The sequence below is a fragment of the Abrus precatorius genome, unplaced genomic scaffold (genome assembly GCF_003935025.1).
Source record: "Abrus precatorius isolate BTA unplaced genomic scaffold, Abrus_2018 Scaffold9, whole genome shotgun sequence".
NCBI lineage: Eukaryota > Viridiplantae > Streptophyta > Magnoliopsida > Fabales > Fabaceae > Abrus > Abrus precatorius.
The window spans coordinates 26,500,360-26,510,884 of NW_020874439.1; the positions used below are offsets into that span (position 1 = coordinate 26,500,360).

Here is a 10,525-nt window from a genome sequence, read left to right on the forward strand (position 1 = left end):
ATTTGCTTTTTGTAATATAACAAATTGTTACATTAAATTGTTATATTGAATTGTTACATTAAATTGTTATATTGAATTTTCTTTTCTTAACCTTATCTTTCTTAAATTAATTACTTTTAACATTTTTATATTATTTTTCTCAAATACGAATTGCTGATACTCTTATATTTATTTATTTTTCATCTTAAAAATATGTTATTTTCCTCCTAAATTCAAGCCTCTTATGTTTGTTTGTGTGTTTGTTTTATAATTAATTGAGCATTTTTTAATGATTTGAAACATGAAGAATTGTATTTTTAAAATTTTTTAAAATAAAAGGGAGCGATGTAATAAAAAAAATATTCATATAATATTAACTATAGATGAAACATTTGCCAATTTGTTTGGGTGGATGTTTCGGTCGCTCAATTGAAGTACGATTTGGTTGACGCAAAAAAAAAGGTACGATTTTACACGTAATTTGCCTCCTTATATTTGTTATATTTGGCTATTTCTGTAATTGGCAAATCTCCTTTGGACCCTCACCCTAGTTAGAACTTAGAATCCAAATCAATAGCAAATTTTCTGATTCAAAACCAGGTTTGATACATATTTGATTTTTCAAAATATTACTTTTTACGACCTAAATAAACATGAATAGAGAAACATCAACTCTTGGTAATTGTCTAATTTTTTATATATACACGCTAATTACTTTGCTTTAATTATCAGCATAAAGAATTCGCGTAAAATTCAGTTCATAAAATTCAGAATAGTTTTGTTTGTGTTCTCCAAAAGTACTTTTTCACTCATTTTTTTAAAAAAATTTATTATAATTAAATATTTCATAAAAATATAACAATTTTTTAAATATTAAATTGACATGCAAAAAATTAAAAAAGTATATTACAAAAAACATTCTATAAAAAAAATGATCAGACAATACTTTGTTAAAAAAAAACACTAATTGATATCTTATAATTGCTGATTAACGTGATCCATGGCAATTAGGAAGTATTTAATTTGGTTGGAGAAGTTAGCATAAATGAAAATAAAAGGCAACAAAATGTTTTAAGTAAAATTTACTTGTTTCGAAGGTTTAATAAAATAAGTTGGAAAAAGGAATCCTCATACATATTCTCAAAATCCTTCATTTTTACAAGTATTTAATTTTTGTTTTTTAAATTTTGAGAACGTTAAAAGATTTTTAACATCCAAATGATAAAGAAAATTAATGAAACTCTCTTAGCAACTCTATCCTATTTTTTTCATTATCCTTCTGCAAAATGGTCGCCAAACATATATAGAGAGAGAATGATTTTTCTGGGGAGGTAGGGATATAGATACACATCTACATATATAGGTTCAAACTTCGAAGTTCAAAACAATAACATTGCTTTAAAATATAGTAAACCGTTGTCTGTACTTGTATCCAATTACAGAAAATGCTATATAAGTCTGCAACTTTGCTGGTCACAAAGGTACATTTAAGTTGATACCAACCAAAACACAAATCTAAAAGGCATATAGACAATAAGGTAAATCATATACTTTATTAATTAAGATTGATCAAAGGATCCATCCTTGCATGAAGTTAGTCTCACAAGCCATGCTCTTAGGAACATTAGATGCCTCGGCTTGAACATATTGATGGTACCTGTTCAAAATAAGAGGTTAATTTAGAATTTCTGACCTTTGAAAATCAATGATTTAGATTGATTCAGTTTCGGGATGTTACCTACACTAATTTGACTCTTGACATGGCATAAAGTTGACCCAAAAACTATCAAGAAATTTATCTTTCACATTTTTATATTTTACTATAAACTTATATATGCTCATACTTCAAATCAGTCTCTTTTTTTGTTGCAAAAGTTTGTTTGTGGGTTTGAAGAGTGAGAGTTGAATGTTGGACAATAGCCCAAGACCATCATCTGATCTTGAAATGTTCATTTTATTTAACATTACCTTAGGTCAGAATTTATGAACACTACGAGACCATAAATCCTAATTAATTTAATATTTGGTGTAATAATCATTTGCATAAAAGAATTTCACGTACCCTATTTGCAAAAAGGGTTCTGCCTGGTAATCCATAGGGTTGGTTTGAGCTGGTTGAAAGGGAAAGCTGCTATTTCCAGCAGCTGAAGTAGAGCTCCATAAGCTTTCCATAGCCTTAAGATTAAATCCTTCTGCTTCAAGCTGGAAACAAGTTTTGAAAGAAAGAATTGATACAGAAAACAGAATGTATTAGTTAATTGAGAAAAATATAACAAGACATTGTAAAACCTTGAGTCTAAGTTGCTTATTCATGTCTCCAAGGTGGCGTTCCTGCAAGAGGATGAAAATACCAAATTGAGAAATGTAAAACCTTGAGTCAAATTATTGGTTCCAAAGATTTCTAAAGTTTTAGAGCGAATGAATATTGATCCGAAACGTAAATCTATGTTTTCAAATAGGCTTACAAATTAAATACATAATTGCACGATTGACCTGTTTAGAAATAAATTTGACTATAGATGACAAAAATAAAATATATGTTTAAAATAATTGTGGATGTAACATTTCTTACCCTTCTGCGAAGCTCTTCCATTTGTTCAATCATAATTTGTGTCTGCAATTGAGAATAAATTTTAAGTAAAGTCAGCAAAAAATCAAAGTTTCTTTGTAAGGTCATGAGCTGGGTGGAAAAACTTATATTGTGTAATGTATTATACAGACTGAAACCAGCTTTTTATGAGACATAGAATCTTTTACTATGATTTTTTTTTTTTTTTTGTAGTTTCCATTTAAAGCTTCAAACGGTAAGTTTGTTTAGACATTTGGTCATTGCTTCCCTTTTAGTTAATGCTATCGATATCGTTTCTCAAGTCTCAAAATTAGCAATTTGGCACAAGTAAATCAAAGAAGATTGTTTTAAAATAAGACAAATAATTAATATGAAGTACAAGAGTTATGTCCGTAGAAAACTAAGAGAATATTCGATCATACAGAACCCTAACACATAAATTTACTTTTCTCCATTGAATGTTACATTAATTTATTATAGAAGATCAAATTAGTGCTTTGACGAGAAAACAATAAAAAAAAAGAAAGCTTTACATATGTTTTAACAGGAAAACTTTTATATATATATATATAGATTGAAAGATTTAAGAGTACATAGATGTATAATCTAGTTAAACTGCTGAAAAGACTAGTCTTGTAAATATAGATAGACATCTTTTACAACCAAAAGCAAGCGCTAAACAAAAATCCAAAGAGCAGTTAAGAGAGATTCTAGATATATGTGCACACCTTCCTTTGCCTAGCTTGTGCTAAAGCTCCTTCAAGCTGTTTCTCAAGATTCTGCAGTTCCTTTATGCTCAGTGGTCCAAGATCTTCCCCAAGCAAATGCCTGAAATAGCACACTGGTAAGCAAATGTTTACATGCTATAATTTTAACTACTTTTTGTTTGTGATTATCATGCATTTGCATGTGACTGTTCAGGATAATATATCATCAGTCGTGAAGGTAAATTAAAATTCTATGCCTAGAAGGGGGATTACCTTTGAGTCCTTTGAAGAGACTCATACTTTGCCTTTAGCTTTGACACCTCTTGGTACCAGCTCTAATTGCCAAAACAGAAATTCATAATAAATAATTCACACACACATTAATGTTAATGTATATCTACTTATTTTTTAGAATAAATATGTTAACAAATTATAACTTTCGTTTTCTTAAAAATACACTTAATTTGCTAAAAATGTTCTTTCTAAAAAGTAAGTAGATGTAAATTAACAAGTTTCAATACCAATAAATCAATCTATCTATATATGAGGATAACTTATAATTTATACTTTACAATAGGGTGAACTTCTTATTTTCCCCTTCTAAGGAAAAAGTATTCCTAGTTAATGGATGGAAAGAAGTCCTTAATTTCAAAATAACATGCCGGGACAAGAAAAAAGGAATTTGTTTGAGCTAATGTTGTCTTGTGATTTTGCATTACAATTAAGATTTAGGTGTCATTCACAATGAAAAATGTTAAGGAGGCCATTAAACGCAATCGAATTGAATAGGAGACAATGACTTTACAAAGTGAGAAAACACTAGGCACAATTTTTAACTTGTATTGTTGAATACATAAGTACCTTAGAAATTGCAAGTGCTCTTCAGGTGGAAAATGAGGGCAGAAAGAGTTGGTGAATACATACCTGAGTTTCACATTCAACATGGTCATCTTGAGGAGTAAAAGAGCAACGTTGGTATCGCTCAATAGTTTTGGTAATGCTGCGAATTAAAGGAAACTGCTCTGTCAGTATTAGTTCAAGGCAAATTTTGTTAGTCAGGAATATGTAATATGAACTATAGATGTAAACCTTTAACACTCGAAGTTTTACATGAGGGAAATAATGTCTAGTTAATTAAGGAGACAAATAATAAAGAAAAGGGCGATGGAGAGCATTTTTAAACTTAATCATTTTAATTTTAAATCCTCCTCTGTGCTTACCAATTCTTATAATTATTAAATAAATAAATAAATTATTAAATACTTTTTATATTTTTAAGATAATAAATGTACAAACTTTTTCACTTAATATTTACATTATAAAATAGAAGATTATTACAAAAATATGTAAAAGTATACAGAAAAGCACATGTATAAACAAAACATGGTAAGTTTACGGGTCTCAAATTTTGTTCTTTTGCTGAAGGGCTGGAGCACACCTTATGCTCACTTTAATCATTTTTTAGAATTTTTCCATTTTGCACTTGATAATGCATTACTTAACAGAATGTGTCATGACTCAAAATAATTTTGGTTTTAATTGATATTTATAAAATTTATTTTGACATTCATTCTGTGTAAAATGGATTTTGAGCTTTATTAACCGAGTTATTTTCTTTAATAAAAATGAATAAGTAATGTCAACAAAACATAACTATTTTTTTCACACAAAAAATATTTAAACGACTCATTCTTACATATTAAAAAAAAAATTCCTTAGAAGTTACTATTTCATATATAAGTGTTTCATCATAAATTGTACCCAAAACTGATTTTAGACTAATTATTCAAATATGCTGGTTTGTAGACGTGTCATATACCAAATATCCATAAAAAATCATTTATAATACCCACTAATATATTATTTTTTCTCAAATATTTTACGTAATTTAGCTTTCCTTTTCACGAATCATATCCTCTCATTCTTATCGTTTTTTTTTCCCTAATTAACATATAATATTTTTATCTTTGTAATTGCATAAACATATATAAATAAAAGGTAAATACTGTCAAAGTGGACAAGGAAGACTGAGATCTTGTATTCTGAAAAAAAAACGAGGAAATTATGGTATCTTAAATCAAGTATTGTATATACTTCGTTCCTAAATCATGTTTAACTTTATAAAATAGCCGAGTAAATCTTATTCCATTCATGACAAGTAAATTTAAAATTATAGAATGATCTTGAAAAATTGAAACGATTGAAGCCTAGATGTTTCTCTTTGGAAACAAATTATACATAATATATTATGTTATTTCTATTCAAGGAAGGGGTGGGAGTTGAAACCAAAGGTGCGCTGAAAATAAATCAGAACGTGGGCATGATTTCTCAGGGATTATAATTCTTACTTGGACATGGACATCTCGAAGAAAACCTAGATTTGTTTTCGGAGAATAGTAAATGATAGAGAAAATAACACACAATCGGAAAAACAGTAAAACAAGGACAGTTTGTCAATCCTAATAAAAATGACCATAAACTTTCAAACACTTCAGCTACACATGCGAAATTTTGCCATGGATGTCCTCGGATTCACACTGTTGATATGTTACAAATTGTAATGTTAGGTTAATTCCAAAAACAAGTGAGCAACTTATTTACTCTTTTTACCATTTTTCCTCCCTGTACCCTTTCCATATTTTACACCGGCCATGCCTTGACCAGACTCAGGTATACCTATTAGGGCTAGCAAGCAAAGGAAGGGGGAAAAAAACTGTTTCACGTTTTTAATTTTGACCGATTATTGGTAAATCATCATTATTTATCATCATGCAATATGAAATAATAATAATAATAAAAACCTAATTAACCTAACTGCTGTTCTGGATAAGCCATCATTCCTCGATAATCATGAAAAATGCACACATAATAGTGCAGGCTAATTATGTAGACTCCCTCAGAGAGAGAGAGAGAGAGAGAGAGAGAATCAATTGATCATCTAAAAGACCTAAGAATAAAAGACAAAAGAGAAGCGGTACCTATCTCTCTGATTGCAAGGTCCAAACCCAGCTACACCCCATGATCGATCCCTTTGAGATATAGAGTAGGTAATTGTTTTTGGGACACTTATATGATAGAGCATAATTCTCTGAGAAGATACAGTGATAGAACCGATAGACCAAACGATTAAAAGGAATATGAACAAAGGTGAAGAACTTGTTTCGAGTGTTAAAAAGTTTAAGGCTTTGAGCTTTAATAATTTTTTATTGTGAATATAATATATTGTTCCCACATAGGGGAAGATGTTGGGAAAGCCCTAGATCTTGCCCAACGGTACAAGAGAGTGATCAACATCCTTGGACTTTACCTTACCACGTTCATTTAATTACACACTATGTTACAAAACTGGGTACATATGATTGCTTTCTTCCTTTTCCGTTTTTCTTGTTTCTTCTTTTACTTCTGAGAAAGAGGAAATTAGATTGTACTGTTCCATCAGTAGATCAGAGTGCAAAGCTGAAACCTTTATCTCACAATAAAGAGATAACAGGTAGAAGGACGATGAAACGTGTCGATCTGTGATTGGAAGCAAAACCTATGATTTCTTTCCCCTTCCCTAACCCAAGCCATGAAAATTCTAATAGAACCCCGCAATTGCAAGAAAATAAAAGGAGAAATATATCATAGAGGGCACAAGATGCACTGATCCAGAAAGGGAGCAACGATGAGAGAGAGAGAAGAAGAAGAAGAAGAAGAAGCCAGGAGAGTGTCAGGTGCATGTGTTACAGAAGAAACTAACCAAGAACGGTGACTAAGAGAAAGAACAAGAAAACAAAGGAAAAAAAAAAGAAATTTGAAAATAAATAAATAAATAATGAGTGAAAAATATATCAAAGTGGTGTTTTGTTAAATCTTTAAAGCATCAAACTCAGTCGTGGCAAAATAAAGGAAGCCAGAAGCAGAAATCAGTGGCCATTTTGGTGAAAGAAGCTGATGCAAAGAAGAAAGTGTGTTTGCTCAGAGAAAAGAAGAAGGTATCTTTCTCAGCACCACAACACACAAATCAGAAAACCCAATATCTAAAATTTTAATACCTATTGGGATTTGCACCTAACAAAAATGGACATCAAACTTTCAATAAAATAAAAATATGTGCATCAATTAAATAACTGCAAAGTTGAGATTTTTTGCAATTCAAAGAGAGAGAGACAGAGAGAGAATACCCAACACTTCCAAATTCATAGAGCTTTCCACGGCTTGAAAAAATGATGAGGGCAACCTCAGCATCACAGAGAACTGAGAGCTCATAGGCTTTCTTGAGCAAACCGTTCCTTCTTTTTGAGAAAGTAACTTGGCGGTTGATTTTGTTCTCTATCCTCTTCAGCTCAACCCTCCCTCTGCCCATTTTCTCTCTCTCTCTCTCTCTCTTTTTCTGTGTGTCTCGAAACAATAACTCAAAGTTTATAAATTTTATTAGAAATATTGAGTTTCTCTGATCAGCCCTTGATATAGAAGAGAGAGTGGGATTTAGTGCAATATAGAAAAAAGGGGAGAGAGAGAGAAGGCAAAGTAAGTAATAGTAGTTGTGAGATAATGGTGTGTTTCAGAGAAGTGGAAGTTAGTGTGCTATATAGAAATAGACAATGAACACAGAAAGGGGCACACTTGATCTTCTTTTACAAAAAAATGGAAACCCCAGTTATTCTTATTTTTATCTCATTCTCTTTTCCAATTTAATTTTAGTAAATATGGTCCCTTTCCTTCTCTCTCTCCATTCTCTTGCTGCATAGTTTTAATTTTGCTGCAGTTTAGGGCAAGTGAAGCAAGTTCCACTTTCACGCGCCCGTGCTTGCCACGCTCCCATGTGAAGCCTCTTCACACTTTACAACTGATAGAAGCATTTGTGGAAATGCACTAACCACTGGCTGCTAACTCTGTTTAGCCCGAAACTGGTTAGCATAGTGATATGATGATGAAAGCTTTGCAGGTTGACCAATTACTTGTACAAGAAAAAAAAATATCAGTGGGATATGACAGTGATCATGGTTTTGAGTCCATCATATATTGAAATAATTAAATTCAAATTCACTAAAGTATTTCTTTGTTCAGATTTAAATTATATGAATGTGTCTCTTCCTCCCTAAACATGATTGTGTAAATTTGTGTTGTATTATGAAGAGAGAAAAGAAAAAGGACACGGGTATTATACTTTCCCTTTCCAATGAAAGCTCTCTCTTGTACATTATTGGTTTGATTTAAGTCCAACTTTTAACCTATTTATGTTACTTGTCATCATTTAAAAATTATTTAGCTTAGGATGATTAATAGTTATGTTTTCGTATTAATATATTTAACGGAATAATTAATTTCTCATTCTCAAATATGAGAAATAACCCGGACCATTAAGTTCTTCAATTCAACACTGTAGGTCTTCTGATGAAAATGATGCCCCACCCCTTTTTTTTTTCCTGATGCTATTGTTTAATGTAAGTTTGATATTGTTGGTGTATTTAAGAAGATAAAAACTGTTCTGAGAGCAAATTTTTAAAAAGTTTAGAAAAAGTCGTGGAAGAAAAAAAAAATGTACTTGGGTCCATATGATAAAGAGCCATGATGTTGATCAATGTCATTATATGTTGTTGCTAGAACACAAATACCATTATTAATAAGTTTGTGCATGTTTCTTAGAATAAATTAATCAAAAGTCTGTCTTTTCCACTTTTAGATACATGGACATGACCATCTACCGTAGACCAATATATAGTGGTTACTAGAAAATCAATCGATTATAACATTTGAAGAGTAGAGACAACGGAAATTCTTTGGTAATTGGTACGTGCACTATAAATGTAATAAATGTTATAATATTTAACGCACATAATATATATATATATATATATATATATATATATATATAAAAGATATTCTTATTAGATATAAATTAAATAAAAAATTCAGATTAAATGTAAAAAATTTTAAATTTATACCGGTGGAAGAAAATCTTTCTCGTATATACACACGTTTACATATAGTTTGAATGTACGTCAATGCCTTATGTAATATTCATTTTATTAGATGAGTTTTGTTTCCTAATTGAAGACTTGATTTGAATTTTTTAGGGTCTAATGTAACTTTAAAATACCAAGAGTTTAAGACCAAAAAGTATAGAACCTGCCTTTTTCTTCTTCTTTTTGTCAACCTCAGATATAGAACATGTTTATGAATCCGTTCAAGCTTTGAGGATCGATTTATGCAAAATTTAAGGGAAAAAATCACTTTCATCCAAATTACTTCTTAAAATGTGTATATTTATAGTTGGCGTTGATTTTGTCAGCAAATCGATTCTCTCACTCCAAACAATAAAACAAACAGACCAATTATACATTTTAACGCAAAAAATTCTTAATTCATTAAAATAATATTTAAACACCTCTGGCTTGGATTGATTTTAAAGAGATGATGGCTTTATGCTTAGACGAAAATTGAGAGAATCGCTTGAAACATGCTAAAGTAATTAATTAAGAAGGAAAAAAAAGGTATAATGATTAATAAAGAAAAGCTAAAACGTATCCCAAATTTCTATAGACAAAAAGAAAAGTAGAGCATAGAGATATCTGTAGAAACTGTTTCTAGCATAATAGCAAAATCAATGTGAGTATGTGTCTAGTTATAAGCATATGACACATACCTGCTGGTAATCACAATATATAAGTATCTCAGTTAGCTAGGGTAGTATTTGTACTTTGGCTAAAATTGCAAGTAAAATGTTACTCAACACAGATAAAACAAAACGCGTTATGCAAGTAGCGACTACGTCTCTTTCAGACATAGACAAGGGAATTTGTTGGTTTCGTTGACAGTAATCACTTCAACCCCACCAAACCCTTACATCAAGGCATTGAAAGCAATTTGTAAGATGTTCATTTGGCTTCAAAAGCATTACTCTATACCGCTACTCATATATAGCCCTATCCCCGAATTGACAACACCTTAGCATTCATAATGTGTGTGAGTGTGTGTGACTTCTCAGGAATCTCATGTGCATTGAACCCTATTTAAGGCCACACTTCCTTCTGCCTCTATCCTTGAGAATCACCTTGTCCTTGTGTGCATTCCTCTTAATGTTCACCTAATGCCTTATGGTACACCAGCTATCACCCCTTAAAAAAATTTAAGGGTTAGATTAATGTGAATATTCATTTATACATTGACTGGTATTATTGTTGTTAACAATCTCTTGTTAGACTTGTGTTAGTTGGTGTAGGCCTTGTTAAATAAAAAATTAAATTACTTGTAAAGATATTGTCAGTCTGTATTAATTATAATGTAA

At 30.7% G+C, this 10,525-nt stretch overlaps 1 protein-coding gene across 1 annotated transcript; it reads right to left on the bottom strand.

Annotated features, from left to right (window-relative positions):
* Positions 1 to 1,548: 1,548 nt before the first annotated feature.
* Positions 1,549 to 7,600, bottom strand: LOC113849444 (agamous-like MADS-box protein AGL6). Its single transcript, XM_027479359.1, has 8 exons — positions 7,419 to 7,600; positions 4,180 to 4,255; positions 3,529 to 3,590; positions 3,277 to 3,376; positions 2,552 to 2,593; positions 2,269 to 2,310; positions 2,042 to 2,181; positions 1,549 to 1,636 (listed from the first exon to the last, which is right to left on the bottom strand). Exons 1-8 carry the CDS (start codon positions 7,598 to 7,600, stop codon positions 1,549 to 1,551), a joined length of 732 nt encoding a protein of 243 aa, XP_027335160.1.
* Positions 7,601 to 10,525: the final 2,925 nt, after the last annotated feature.

Coding starts and splice junctions, on each gene's coding strand:
- LOC113849444 (XM_027479359.1), bottom strand. CDS start 7,600: ATGGGCAGAGGGAGGGTTGAGCTGAAGAGGATAGAGAACAAAATCAAC. Junction 3,377..3,528: donor TCTCTTCAAAGGACTCAAAG/GTAATCCCCCTT, acceptor GTGCTATTTCAG/GCATTTGCTTGGGGAAGATC. Junction 2,594..3,276: donor CACAAGCTAGGCAAAGGAAG/GTGTGCACATAT, acceptor TCTCAATTGCAG/ACACAAATTATGATTGAACA.